The sequence below is a fragment of the Pristiophorus japonicus genome, chromosome 4 (assembly GCF_044704955.1).
Source record: "Pristiophorus japonicus isolate sPriJap1 chromosome 4, sPriJap1.hap1, whole genome shotgun sequence".
NCBI lineage: Eukaryota > Metazoa > Chordata > Chondrichthyes > Pristiophoridae > Pristiophorus > Pristiophorus japonicus.
In genome coordinates, this window is record NC_091980.1 from 301,500,598 (window position 1) to 301,516,145 (window position 15,548).

The following is a 15,548-nucleotide window of genomic DNA, read 5'->3' on the forward strand; positions in this document are numbered from 1 at the left end:
ATAACCTTCTAACCCAGAGGCAAATGTGCTACCCACTGAGCCACAGCTGAGAGACCCGGATAAGGGAGCATCAACCAGGCCATTGGACTTTCAGTACAGAACTCGAGGACGGCAAGTTTAAAATTAACAAATCGCAAGCAGGACTGGAGGTGGAAAGAAATGTTTCATCCCACAGCAGAGAATATGTAGAACAAATTCACGACTAAAGCAACCGACAGAGAGCTGCCTAATACATTCGGAGAAGAGCTGGATAAAGATGTGACTCCAACTGCTGCTTCCAGAGACAGGTAACGGCTGAGATGTTCATCGAATCTTACAGCACAGCAGGAGGCCAATCAGCCCATCATACCTGTGTCGGTTTTTTGAAAGAGCTATCCCATTACTCCCACTCCCCTACTCTTTCCCCGTAGCTCTGCAAATTTTTCCCTTTCGAGTATTTATCCAATGTCCTTTTGAAAGTTACTATTGAATCTGCTTCCACCGCCCTTTCAGACAGCGTGTACCAGATCATAACAGCTCGCTGTGTAAAAAATGTCTCCTCATCTCCTCTCTGGTTCTCTTACCAATTACCTTAAATCTATGTCCTCTGGTTACTGATCTTTCTGCTAATGGAAACAGTTTCTCCTTATTTATTCTATCAATACCCTTCATGATTTTGATCACCTCTGTTACATCTCCCTTTGACCTTCTGTGCTCGAAGAACAACCACCTCAGCTTCTCCAGTCTGTCAACATAACTGAAGTCCCTCATTATTGATCATCATCATAGGTGATCCCTCAAATGAGGATGACTTGCTTCCATGAGTTCACAGATATTTCGATGAAGGACCCGATGTTCCAGTCCTGAACTCCAATTGAGGGGGTGGAAGATGCCTGTGCGTGGATTTTTTTAACGTGTGGTGGCCGTTGCACACCAGCCACCACACGGGCTTGACAGAGCTAGGCCTTTATCCAGTGGCAAGGGTTAACCAGGACGACTGGAGACCTGCTCTGCTGCACGGACCTAGTGCGCACACCTATCGCAGTGTGGGCTGGCCAGTGCTGCCCCTGGGCCCTCGCCTCTTCTGGGCCCCATACCCTCATTTGCTGCACCCCCACCACATTCTCTCACCGCTCCTCCGCCACAAACATTCACCGCATCTCCGCCACGATCTCTCGCCATTCCTCCACCAAACATTCGCCTCACCTCCGCCATGATCTCTCGCCGCTCCTCCACCACAAAATCAATCACTGCACCTCAGCCGCGATCTCACACCGTTCATCCGCCCCGACCTTCCCACTCCTCTGTACCTAGGCCCTGCCGATGTTCCTGCCCACGCTCCAAAACAGCGACCAGGGTTTTGATGACATCACCCAGTCGCCCATCTCAAAATCGGCGCACACTTTGAGCAGCTCGCGCTGGAGGTTGAAGTGGTACGCTGCTCCAACTCTTTTGTAGTCCCTGGTACCATTCTGCTAAATCTCCTCTGCACCCTCTCCAAGGCCTTGATATCCTTCCTAAAGTGCGGTGCCCAGAATTGGCCACAATATTCCAGCTGAGACCTAAGCAATGGTTCGCAAAGGTTTAGCGTAACCTCTTTGCTTTTGTACTCGATGCCTCCATTCATAATCCATGAGGCACAATGGTGTATTGCCGCAGCGGACTGAGAGAGAGGATTGTTTCCTGTGGAGGGCAACAGAGCAGAGTGGAGAGGTGATGATGGTTGAATATTTTGGAGATGTACTTGATTACCTTTTGGTAATCAGGAAGAGTTTGCATAAAGCCTTCCTTTGGGGGATTAAATAGATGGAGTCGACACCCTGATAAAGCAGGTTGTACATGGTCTGCGGAAGTAGTGGACTTATCCGGTGTCCTACCCAATATTTATCCCTCAACCAACATCACAGAAACAGATTATCTGCTCATTATCACATTGCTGTTTGTGGGAGCTTGCTGTGCGCAGATTGGTTGCCACGTATTCTAGATTACAACACTAACTACACTTCAAAAAGTACTTCACTGTCTGGAAAGCACTTTGGGATGTCCGGTGGTCATGAAAGGCGCTATATAAATGCAAGTCTTCCTTTTTGACTTATGAACTTTCCATTTTCTGCTCTCTTATCATCTTATAGTAGCACTTAATTTTGGTGGGTCAATGTCTTCATCGGAGAAGCTGTTATAACTATTGGACTTACCTTAGATATTCTCTTGGGTAGAGTGGTGCTGATCACTCCATAAAGGTCCGAGTATCTTATGTTCAGGAGTGTGCCAATGCTGTCCTGATTATCTGATACCACAACTGATTCGGTTTAATATAAATGAAATAAAGTTTGATTCAGGAGGGACTGAGGGTTGCCCACTGTGGAACTGAGCCGGACGGACCAGAAAGGTCAGCGGTGAAACCCTTCAGCTTTGCTGAGTTGACTCTCAGTTGGGGAGCAGTTGGAGCGCCACCAATGGCCATATTGCCCATGGAGCAGGGAAAGGAAATATCAAAGTTCTCCAGGTTATTCGACTGGCAACACTCCTTGCCCAGGCTTGGGCATTAGGAAAGACTCCTCAAGGAAGGTCCTGGGCAGTGGGCAATGATTGTGGTCCTTCAGGTTAAGAAGAAACATAGACGTCAAAAGAAAAGCCATACGTCAATCCCATCAAAGCCTGTTTGAATCCATGAAAGGGAAGAAAAAAAAATAGTTTTGAGTTGATGTTTTTCAAATGCGATGTTACTGAACAAAGCTGAAAGAAAGCACATTGGGATGTCCGGTGGATATATATATATATATTTAGAACATATCTCTATCCGTGTCCTAACTCGCACCAAGTCGCACTCACCCATCATCCCTGTGCTCACTGCCCTACGTTGGCTTCTGTTTAAGCAAACCTCGATTTCAAAATTCTCATCCTTATTTTCAAATCCCTCCATGGCCTCGCCCCTCCCTGTCTCTGTAATCTCCTCCAGCCCCACAACCCCCCGAGGTGTCTGCGCTCCTCTTGAGCATCCCTGATTATAATCGCTCAACCATTGGTAGCCGTGCCTTCTGTTGCCTAGGCCCCAAGCTCTGGAACTCCCTGTCTAAACCTCTCCGTCTTTCTACCTCTCTTTCCTCCTTAAAGTGTAATAACCCTACCAAGCACCTGGGAATCCCTGGTCAAAGACAGCCCAAAGTGGAGGAAGTGCATCCGGGAGGGCGCTGAGCACCTCGAGTCTCGTCGCCGAGAGCATGCAGAAAACAAGCACAGGCAGCGGAAGGCGCGTGCGGCAAACCAGACTCCCCACCCGCCCTTTCCTTCAACGACTGTCTGTCCCACCTGTGACAGAGGCTGTAATTCCCATATTGGACTGTTCAGCCACCTAAGGACTCACTTTTAGAGTGGAAGCAAGTCTTCCTCGATTTCGAGTGACTGCCTATGATGATGATGATGATTATATTCTCCCTTGTAATTCTGCCCTTGCCATTATTTACCACCTCCATCCTAGCTCACTAGCCGGCCTCCATACTGTCATCTTCACGCATTGCCTCATGGGGTGTATGAAAGGTGAACACTTCATTTGCCGTACTCCCGACCTTGATTTTCCCTCCACTGCTCGGAAAGACGGTGACCCACACTTCTGCAGCGACGCAAAGTTAATAGGTTTCTGTTCGGCAAGGGGTATTGAGGGTTACGGAACCAAGGCGGGTAGATGCAGAGTTAAGATGCAGATCAGCCATGATGAAATTGAAGGGATGAACAGACTCGAGGGGCCGAACGGCCTCCTCCTGTTCCCGCGTTGCATGTGGCCCAGTCCAAGCGATAGTCGAGCACAGAGGGCACTGTACCCGAGCCCAGTCTCGCCCTCGCCTGATGTCCACCTGCAGCAGCGAAGTTCTCCCAGTGGCCTGGCCAACATTCCCGCCACAACCAAACGGCACCAAAAATAGACTGACTGGCCAATCATCTCATGGCTACTTGTGGGCATTGCGGACACAGAATGCTGGTGCATTTACTTACCTAACAACAGTCGCTGCACTTCAACAGTAATTCATTGATGTGAAATGCTTTGGGATATTAAAGTGATATGAATTCATTTTTATATCAATTGAAGTGTTAATATGTCACTGTTACAATGTCATTGTGTAGTGAACAGCAGCAGGAATAGTGCAGCTGCATTTAAGGGGAGGTTGGACAAGCATATGAGGGAGAAGGGAATACATAGAAACATAGAAACATAGAAAATAGGTGCAGGAGTAGGCCATTCGGCCCTTCGAGCCTGCACCACCATTCAATAAGATCATGGCTGATCATGCAACTTCAGTACCCTATTCCTGCCTTCTCTCCATAACCCCTGATCTCTTTAGCTGTAAGGGCCACATCTAACTTCCTTTTGAATATATCTAACGAACTGGCCTCAACAACTTTCTGTGGTAGAGAATTCCACAGGTTCACAATTCTCTGAGTGAAGAAGTTTCTCCTCATCTCAGTCCTAAATGGCTTACCCCTTATCCATAGACTGTGACCCCTGGTTCTGGACTTCCCCAACATCGGGAACATTTTTCCTGCATCTAACCTGTCCAATCCCGTCAGAATTTTATATGTTTCTATGAGATCCCATGTGAGATAAAGAATAGAGGGTGATGCTAATAGATTTAGATGAGGAAAGGCAGGAGGAGGCTCGAGTGGAGCATAAACACCGGCATGGACTGGTTGGGCCAAATGGCCTGTTTCTGTGTCATATATCCTGTGTAATCCTATGTAACATTGACTGATATTTCCCCCAATTTCACCCAGGAGTATTGGGGCCAGTTCTATCAGTTTTAAAAATCTCATTCTCATGCTCAAATCCCTCCCTGGCCTCTCCACTCCCTATCTACTTTAACCTTCTCCAGCCGTACAACTCTGGCCTCTTGTCCGCCCCTCACTCCCTTCACCCCACCATCGGCATTGATGCCGTCAGCCGTCTCGGCCCTAAGCTCTGGGATCGCCTCGCTAAACCTCTCCACCCCACTCTCCTTCAAGATGCTCCTTAAAAGCTACCTCTGACCATGCTTTTAGTCACCTAATATCTGTTTCTTTGGCTCGATGTCAATACTTGGTCTGATAACGCTCCAGTGAAAAGCCCTTGGGATGCTTCACTACATTAAGGGCGCTATAGAAATGAAGGTTGTTATTGTTGTTGTGTCACCTTTACTACTGATCCAGCTAGGATTAAGCTAATTAATTTTTAAGCCATAATGCTGGAGGCTAAAAGTCCCGTGTTTATTTTCTGTTGCCTTCTATTAACACGGATTGTAGCAGGGACAGCTGGCTCTGGGGCCTTTTGCTTCCCCTGTGAAAGGTAGCATCTGTCCTTCAGACGGCCTGCTCTAAGTCAATGTGAATTGCCATATTGAGGATGTGTTTTCAATGACATATGGGGCTTTGGCCATGAATACGCCAGGAGGGCGCGGTGCTTTTGTGTCAGTGTTAGGTTTATATCGGGATGCGACGCTGAATTAAGATGTTCAATTTTCTAATAACCCAGCGCACATTGTGTGTCACTGCATCTGCAATAGATTCAATGAGGCCGTGCAGTAAGCGCAGCCCCAGCTTGGTATTGTTTCTCATTGCAGGAATGCAATAAAAACAGTTAAGTTATGAATCTTGTGTAAGTTAGTGCAGGAGTAGTGGTGGCTTCCAACTGATGCCTTTGGACCGATCTATATCGGTGAGTTGAATGTGCGCTTAATGGATGGTTTGGTTTGGGGTGGTTGGGCAGTAGAGATAAAGACAGAACTTGCATTTATATAGCGCCTTTCACAACCTCAGGACATGCCAAAGCTCTTTGCAGCCAATGAAGTACTTTTGATGTGTAGTCGCTGTTTAACGTGGGAAGCACACCACAATTTATAAGAACATAAGAACTAGGAGCAGGAGTAGGCCTTATGGCCCCTCGAGCCTGCTCCGCCATTTAATACGATCATGGCTGATCCGATCATGGATTCCCTGCCCACTACCCATATCTCTTTATTCCCTTATTGGTTAAAAAACTGTCTATCTCTGTCTTAAATATATTCAATGACCCAGCTTCCACAGCCTTCTGAGGCAGCAAATTCCTCTGAGAGAAGAAATTCCTCCTCATCTCAGTTTTAAATGGGCAGCCTCTTATTCTATTTGCGCACAGCAAGCTCCCACAAACAGCAATGTAATAATGACCAGATCATTTGTTTTTGTTATGTTGATTGAGGGACAAATATTGATCAAGACACCAGGGATAACTCCCCTGTTCTTCTTTGAAATAGTACCGAGGGATCTTTTACTTTTCACCTGAGAGGGCAGACGGGGCCTCGGTTTAACGTCTCATCCGAAAGATGGCACCTCCGACAACAAAGCACTGAAGTGTCAGTCTAGATTTTGTGATCCAAGTCCCTGGAGAGGGACTTCAGCCCACAGCTTTCTGATCAGAGTGCTACCTGCTTAGACACTGCTGCCATACAAGCCAATACTAAATTAGAAGTGTTGAAATGGAGCCCACAGCGACAGGCCTCAATGACAACTGAGAATGGTTTTGCTTTTACCATTCGAGAGAGACTTGTATATAAAGCTGTAGAGAGAAGCCTGACAATGGGCTGGGGCTAGTTCGACTTGTTTCATACAGAATCATAGAAACTCACAGCACAGAAGGAGACCAGTTGGCCCGTCGTGACTGTGCCAGTCGTGCTTAGTCCCACGTCCTGGCTTGTTGTCCGTAACCCTGTAAGTTCCTCATCCTCCAGTACCCGTCCCACTCCCCTTAATATTATTCATGAAATCAGCTCCCACCACCTTTTCAGGTAGGGCGTTTCAGATCACGACAACTCTCCGAGTGAAAAGATTTCTCCTCATCTCCCCTCCAGATCTTTTGCCAATGGCTTTGAATGTGGGACCTCTGGTTAATGACCCACTCACCCAAGGGAATCATTTCCCTCCACTCCATCAAACCTTCTCATCATCTTGAAAACCTTTATCAGGTCATCTCTTAACCTTTTCTGTTCCAAAGGAGAACCGTCCGAACTTTTCCAACCTCCCCTCATAACTGAAGTTCCCCATCCCTGGTAACATCCTGGTAAAGCTCCTCTGCACGTACCCTTTCTAATCTCTTTACATCTTTCCTGAAATGTGGTGCCCATGATTGTCCACACTGCTCCAGCTGAGGCCTAACCAGTGATTTATAAAGTTCGAGCATGATCTCTTTGCTTTTGCATTCTATTCCTCTAATTATAAACCCAAGTGCTTTTTTAACCACCTTATCAACCTGCCCTGCCAGGATTTGTGTATATGGACACCAAGGTCTCTCTGCTCATCGACACTTTTCAAAACCAAATCATTTATAGTATGCTACCTTTCCATATTAGTCCTTCCACAGCGCATCACTTTCCACTTCTACGCATTGAACTGCATCTGCCATGCTTCTGCCCATTCCATCATAGATTTTTAACCAATAAGGGAATTAAGGGTTACGGGGAGCGGGCGGGTAAGTGGAGCTGAGTCCATGGCCAGATCAGCCATGATCTTGTTGAATGACGGAGCAGGCTCGAGGGGCTAGATGGCCTACTCCTGTTCCTAATTCTTATGTTCTTATATCTATATCATCCTGAAGTCTATAACTATATATGTTACAGTTTTGGCCTCTTTATCTAATGAAGGACATAGTTGCCTTAGAGGGGATACAATGAAGGTTCACTAGATTGATTCCTGGGATGGGAGTATTGTCCTATGGGGAGAGATTGAGTAGACTAGGCCCATCTTACCTAGAGTTTAGAAGAATGAGAGGTGATCTCAATAAAATGTATAAAATCCTTAGAGGGTTTGAGATGGAAGGTAGATGCTGAGAGGCTGTTTCCCCTGGCTGGAGAATCTAGAACTAGTATCAGGATAAGGGGTCAGTAGTTTAGGCCTGAGATGAACAGAAACTTCTTCATTCAGAGGATTGTGAATCTTTGTGATTCTCTATTCCAGAGGGCTGTGGCTCCTGAATCATTGAATGTGTTCAAGGCTGAGATCGATAGATTGTTGGACACTCGGGGAATCAAGGGATAAGGGGATAGTGCGGGAAAGAGGAGTTGAGGTAGAAGATCAGCCGCGATCTTACTGATCATGGCCTACTCCTGCTCCTATTTCTTATGTTCTTATATATTGGAAGGAGAGTAGCGGTAGAGACTAGGGGGCTGAAATTGCCCCTTTGCGCCGGGCCAGTTAATGCCGGCGGATGGCGATAAGGAAGCGCTAAAGGGTTTTTGCCCGGGCACTGCGCACAGAGTGCTCCTCCCGAAATTGCCCCCGGGGAAAAAGGGTTTGCGCAGCGCATCGGCAAGGGGGTAAAGGGATTGCCATGCACACTGACCCCTTACCCCCCCCCCCCCGTCCTCGCCAACCGCTTTGCACTCCACGGGGAAAATTGCCCCCTTGGGAGCAAGATCTGCATGGGGCGATGTCACCAACAGCTTCTTGGTGCGAGAAGCCGCGGTGGTTGTGGTGCCCCGGCTGCCCTTAAAGGGGAGGTGCTGCGGCGGCGGCCGCCATCTTTTTTTGCGTCGGCCAACTTTTTAGTGGGCCCAGATGACACCCTACCCGCTGGCCCAATGGGCGGCAATGAAGGTGCTGCTCAGATTGCAGCGGCCCCTCCCCCCCACCCACCCCCCATTAAGAAAAGGGGAGGGACGTTGCGACTCGACGGGCCATGACACATCAATGCTGACATCATCAGCGTCGCGCCGATGTGAGTAGTGCCCCAGGAACGCTGCAAGAACGCACGCTTAACAACACCGCCATTTTGTTTCCTAAATGAGGACAAATCCGCACCGGCTCGTGCGTTTCCGCACTGGTGCAAAATGAATCATCGCAAATCCAGCGCGGGGAGATTTCGGCCCCGAGGACTGGCAGAGTGATAGGCCTCACTTTGGATTGAGTCCAGTGATATGAGAGAGGGAAGGTGAGAAAAAGAGATGGGCAGTGATAGATCTCATTCTGATCCAGTGTAGTCCATCTTGTTTTATCATTATACAAATTAGCCATCACTAACCTGGAATAAGAATGCATTAAACCTATTCCTCATGTAATCACAGCCTTCGAGTTCTGGCACCACCGTCAGTAGCTCATTGGTGAAGAATGGACCAGGTGATAACATTTCTAGTGTATTGCTAAGACTGCTCTCCAAAGCTTGATAGGTTATTCCTTTGAAGAATGAGTTAAGCCTAAAAATTGGAAATAATTTTTCTAGATGAGAAAAAGACACATAAAGAAAATGATCTTAAAGTGCTACAAAGATTGACTTTAAAGACATTCCATTGAATAAAATTAACATAATAGCAGGGATTCAAACCAAACGACTAAAGTGCATCCTGTAATAAGAACCTTGTTTTTAGGAGGTTAATACTGAGTCAGTCAAAGCCGTTGAGAACGAATTGGTGCGGAATCAGAATAAAGGTGATTAGGACGAGGACAGATAAAGACTTCTCTTCATTGATATCAGGAATCCAAGGAAACCTTCACCTCCAAGAGCAACACTCTCTCTCTCTCTCTCTCTCTCTCTCTCTTTTTCGAGTGGTGTTGGTCCTATCAGAGAGCCAATGCGAAACAGGTGCATTTTTAAACATTCACGGGATGTGGGCGTCGCCGGTAAGACCAGCATTTATTGCCCATCCCTAATTGTCCTCGAGAAGGTAGTAGTGGTGAGGGGCTTGCTGGGCTATTTCAGAGGACAGTTAAGAGTCAACCACATTGCTGTGTGTCTGGAGCCACGTATGGGCCAGATCGGGTAAGGACGGCAGATTTCCTTCCCTAAAGGACATTAGTGAACGAGATGAGGTTTTTACGACAATCGTGGTCACCATCGCCGATATTAGCTTTTTATTCCAGATTTATTTAATTAACTGAATTTAAATTCCCCAGCTGCCTTGGTGGAATTATGAACTCATGTCTCCAGATCATTAGTCCTGGCCTCTGGATTACTAGTCCAGTAATATAACTGCGATGTTACCGTACCCCCATGTTGGTCATGTCTCTGAAGCCAAGAGGATTTGGGTCTTTGAATAATCGGGTCCCTGGTACCATTGGTAGTATGGAGTTTGGTGTTTTTGTGCGCCACCAATGGGACACTATCAGTATAAACGTGCCAACAAATATACCTTTGGAACTGACCTGGAACTGTTATTTCAAGGTGGGGTGGGGGTGGTTGGGAAACCGATCGCCAAAGGACAGACATTCTTGAGTCCTGCTTGATTTTTCTACTGGGTGAGTGGGCAGAGGGGCATGTTACCAAACATTTTCTCAAGAGATGAAATGGGTTGGATTGAGCTCACAATGGTGCACGGTGGGTTGGATTGACTAGTCCTGTGCTTTCTTCAGAAGGTTCAAGTCCCATGACAGAGACTTGAGTGAATAATCCAGGCTGACACTCTCAGTGCAGTGCTGAGGGAGTGCCGCACTGTCGGAGGTGCAGCCTTTCAGATGAGGCGTTCAACCGAAGCCCCGTCTGCCCTCTCAGTTGGTTGTAAAAGATCCCATGGCAATATTTGAAGAAGAGCCAGGGAGTTCTCCCTGGTCAATGTTTATCCTTCAAATTAGCTGGTCATTTATTGCTGTTTGCGGGAGCTTGTGGTGCTCAAATTGACTGCCGTGTTTTGCTACATTATAACAATGACCACACTCCAAAAGCTCAAAATTGGCTGTAAAGTGCTTTTGGATGCCTGAGCTGTGAAAGGCATTTCTACAGCACCTTTCAGGACGTTCCAAAGTGCTTTACAGCTAATTGTGTGCTTTTGAAGTGCAGTTTGAGTGCGAAGGCGGTGTGCTGTGAGGATAGGCGTGTCAGATGACCAATGGCGGGAGTGTGGGGGTGAGGCGATTGGAGGTGGGAGGTCATGGGAATGAATTATAGAAATTTACAGCACAGAAGGAGGCCTCTCGCCCCATCATGTCTATGCCAACCTTGTTGAGACCTCCACAGATATGTCCAATCAGGGCTAGCAACCCAAGTAGGGGGGAACGTACAAATACTCAACATTCCTTGATGCCAAAACATTCCAAGTTGCCTTATTGAATTTTAGATGGGTATATGAGAAGGATATACCAATAGGGTGAGATGAAGTAAGGTGGGAAGAAGCTCATGTGGAGCATAAACAGCGGCACGGACCAGTTGGACTGAATGGTGTGTAATTTGTATGCAATATTGTCCGAGAATTTCCTCAGGCGGGTTCTCCTGATTGGCCGGCGTAAGTTTGGCGGAGGATCGGCAGAAACCACCCCCACCCCCGACGGATGCATAAACGCTGTTTCCGCCGGCGGAATCTTTCAGCAGGCGGCTGATCGGGGGTGGGGGGGGGACGACACGGCGAGGAAATTGCCGGCGGGATGGGGTTTGTTTTATTTAGTTTTGGTGTGACGGGATTGAGCCGGTGAGGCCGGATCATTTTGTAACTGTGAAATGCTCGGCGATAACTGCGCGAAGCACGGTGCTGACGGTTGTCTCCTGTTGCCTTACAGCTGGTACGACCTACATCTTCGGCCGAGGGGGCGGGCTGATAACCTACACCTGGCCGGCCAACGACAGGCCCAGTACGAGAACCGACCGCTTGGCCGTCGGATTCAGCACGTCGGTGAAAGATGCAATCCTGGTGCGAGTGGACAGCGCTCCTGGTCTGGGAGATTTCCTTCAGCTTCATATAGTGAGTAACCTTGATACCAAATTGCTGATTGTAAGGCCACCGTCTCTCTCTCTCTGGCCTCTTCGATAATGCCCTCAACAAAAAGAGTAAACCTGCAGGCCACCTGGTTCGCGACCAGATTAAGGGCAAGAGGACGGTGAGCGGAACAACTCTGCTCACCGTTGGAACAGAGAGAGAGAGACCATGTCCAGATTTGCAAAGGAATTAACTCTCGTGTTCTTTGCCTGCTACTTGCATGTCTTGGTGATGAATGGAACTAATCTTGTTTAATGACAGCAAATCTAATTGCACCGCTTTCCTCTCCTGTGGTGTTGGGCCACTGGTGGCTGGAGATATCGGGTCTCACGACCCCCTCCTCCTCCTCATCAGAGCAAGTAATTTATTGCCCCGAGTGATTTGCTCGGCCACTGGCACTCCGTTCTCCTGGGAAAAGATGTATTGTGAGCCCTAGACGCTGGCTAGAAAAAGGAAGACCTTGGACACCGTGCAATCCAGGCAGATTTGGTTTATTCTGTCACTGTGAACTATTGCCGCTAGTCAAGGGCAAAAGCCGCCACTTTGTATATTGTCGGAAAGGCCGCCTGTTCTCCAGTTATTAAGGAAAAAAATGAACGGGATCACAGAATACGATTTCCCCCAATATATAGGTGAAAATTCAAAAGTCCCCATTGTAACGAATTCGGCCTCTTCACTTGTTCTCAACCAGCGGCCCCGCAGATTTAATCGCTCAGCTCCGATCGGAAACCAGCAGTTTCTCCGTCTTCGGGACTTATCCCGGAAAATATCCCGGTTCCCGGAACGCGAATCGCGCCGGTTTAAAACATCTGGCGGGGTTCCTTGCGGGCTCTTGGTCTGCGGGCGTGTGATTCGCGTTCCGGGAACCGGGATATTTTCCGGGATAAGTCCCGAAGACGGAGAAACTGCTGGTTTCCGATCGGTTGCTGGTGTCAAGCCAGTCCAGTTTGTGGATTTCGACCAGAGACCGTCGGGAAAGAAATCTAGCTTTTCGTTTTAAAAGTGTGGCGGGAGAGAATATGGACGTGAATGTTTGCCGTGTAGCAGACGAAGGATGAGAGTGTAATTCTTTTGATGTAAGATGTGTTCCGATATGAGGAAGGAATTCCTAATTGCTGCTTGGCATAGAACTGGAATTAATATCAAGGCGAATAAAAATCTTGGACGGTGGGGGGATAGGTGCGGACAGTGTTTCGAAATGAGTGACCAATCTGCAATGTCCGTTTTTATACCGTGTGCCAGTTTGAAAATCTACCATGTGGAGTATATGGCTTGACTCTTAAAGTTGGGGAATGGTCCTCAAATGGCAAGAGGCAAGCCCTGTGTGCGTTTGCTTGTCAGATTTGTGTACGACTTTGCGATGAACGGCAGTGACTGTCGGGACTCCGTTCACACCACATTCCGATCGTTACATTCTTTGCAATAAAGGAGGAAAACATATGAGCAGGAAAGAAGAATTCAATTGTTGAAGGCTGTCTCAGCACAATGTGCAACCATGGATATTATTGCATCGACTTATTGTGAAGGCAGAAGAAGCAAATTGATGTCAAGACAAATATCCCTTTCCCCCTCCCCTAGATTTGTAACGACTTTTTACATGGAATGTACCGCACAGCAACAGGCCATTTGGCCCAACAGGGCGTGCCAGTGTTTATGCTCCACACGAGTCTCCACACACCCCGACTTCATCTCACCCCATCAGCACATCCTTCTATCCTTTTCTCCCTCCATGTGTTGGTTTTTATTGCAAGGGGATAGAGTATTAAAGCAGAGAAGTCCTGCTACAGCTGTACAAGCTATTGGTGAGGCCACACCTGGAATACTGCGTACAGTTTTGGTCTCCGTATTTCCGAAAGGATATACTTGCTTTGGAGGCAGCTCAGAGAAGGTTCACTAGGTTGATTCCGGAGATGAGGGGGTTGACTTATGAGGAAAGGTTGAGTAGGTTGGGCCTCTACTCATTGGAGTTCAGAAATGAGAGGTGATCTTACTGAAACTTATAAGATAATGAGGGGGTTTGACAAGGTGGATGCAAAGAGGATATTTCCACTCATAGGGAAAACTAAAACTAGGGGCCAGTCTCAGAATAAGGGGCTGCTCATTTAAAACTGAGATGAGGAGAAATTTATTCTCTGAGGGTTGTAAATCTGTGGAATTCTCTGCCCCAGAGAGCTGTGGAGGCTGGGACATTGAATATATTTAAGGCGGAGATAGACAGATTTTTGAGCGATAAGGGAGTGAAGAGTTGTGGGGAGCGGGCAGGGAAGTAGAGCTGAGTCCATGATCAGATCAGCCATGATCTTATTGAATGGCGGAACAGGCTCGAAGGGCCAAATGGCCTACTCCTGCTATTTCTTATGTTCTTATGTTCTTATCTAGCTTCCCCTTAAATGCATCTATGTTATTCATCTCAACACAGAGGATCGTAAGGAGCATAAATGGCGTCACGGACCATTTAGGCCGAGTGGTCTGTTTTTAAAAACATTTGTTCCTGGGATGTGGGCGTCGCTGGCAAGGCCGCCATTTTTTTTTTATTTTTTTTTATTTTTTAAATTCATGTCCAATCGTTATCCAATCGTTACAATTCTTTGTCAAACGCCAGAGGTCACCCTGCACCAGTCAAGGATCACTCTGCGCCAATGCTCTTAGCCAAAAGGCCTAGAGCCACTGCACCGTTCCTGGAAGTACTGCAATACCAGGTTCGTGCCATGGAGGTGGATGGGTCAGGTCCCCCACACACCTCCGTGGAGGTGGATGGGTCACCAATCCCACCCACCTCCTGTTTACAAAAATGTAAGCATATACCTTCCTGACCAGGGAGAAACCACCCGGAAGTCATGGTGGCTGGTCAGGTTAGTTATGCAGATCTTAGCCAAAAGGCCGAGAGGCAAGGCCGCCATTTATTGCCCATCCCTAGCTGCCCTTGAGAAGGTGGTGGTGAGCCGCCATCTTGAACCACTGCAGTCCGTGTGGTGAAGGTGCTCCCACAGTGCTATTAGGGAGGGAGTCTCAGGATTTTGACCCAGCGACGATGAAGGAACAGCCGATATATTTCCAAGTCAGGATGGTGTGTGATCAGCCCGGCGGTGTGCTCGCGGTGTGCTGAAAGTTGCGCTGGGTGACGTGTGGGTGATCACATCAGCGATCATCTCGGCGATGTGAGCCGAAAGTTGGGCCGGCAAATTTCCGGCGGTGTACCAGCCCAACTTTCCACTTTGCAGTCAATAGGGCGATGGCAGACCTTTTTTGGGGCGATATATGGGCGCTAGCCCAGCGATGTGAAGTGGAAAGTCTGGCCTATGTGTAAACAAAAACAAAAAAATGTCTCTTTCTCACCTCGGCGGCTCAACACTGAAAACCTCAGGCCTCCGATTTCCCCAGTTTTAACAGTTCTGCCAGGAGAGAGGAGGAAAGCACAGCTGGAAACAAAAGCTTTGTTCTTTGCTGTAGGTTACTGTAGGTTATGTAGACAATGAAAATGACAAGCTACAAAGCTATTAAGTGTGTTGTTGATTGCCAGCCTACCACTGACCCAAACAATCTCTGAGCAACCATTCTCCTGCCTTTGCTTTCAATTACCTGCTTGCGGGCTGTAATTTACTAAGTATCACGCGTGCGTCTGTTGTCTGTCATTAGCTCCCTGCACTTGCAGCTCCTGTTGCTGCTTGCGTTTCCATGCAAGTCGTAATCTCTGCCATTTTATATTAGGCAGCACGCCTTGTGTGTGAGAGGATGATATTGGTAAGGGACTATAGCTATTGCAATATTAAAGGCTATGCCGGACTATAAATGTTCCAGTTTCTCTGCACAGGGAGATGCTACTCTTTTGATGAAAACACAAAGAAGCATGTCTCTATAACTATCGGCCCCCGGCTCATAAGATCAGGACTTACA

The 15,548-nt window shown here is 47.6% G+C and overlaps 1 protein-coding gene and 1 pseudogene across 1 annotated transcript in view; one reads left to right on the forward strand and one right to left on the reverse strand.

The window, feature by feature from the left end:
- The window catches only part of nrxn3a (neurexin 3a), a 2,272,338-nt gene that overhangs the window by 1,790,459 nt on the left and 466,331 nt on the right, over positions 1 to 15,548 (forward strand). The window contains exon 13 of the mRNA XM_070879627.1: positions 11,458 to 11,639. Within this exon, the coding sequence (XP_070735728.1) occupies positions 11,458 to 11,639 (182 nt within the window). The remainder of the gene's footprint in view (positions 1 to 11,457; positions 11,640 to 15,548) is intronic.
- On the reverse strand, positions 14,317 to 14,546 carry LOC139263645 (U2 spliceosomal RNA; annotated as a pseudogene).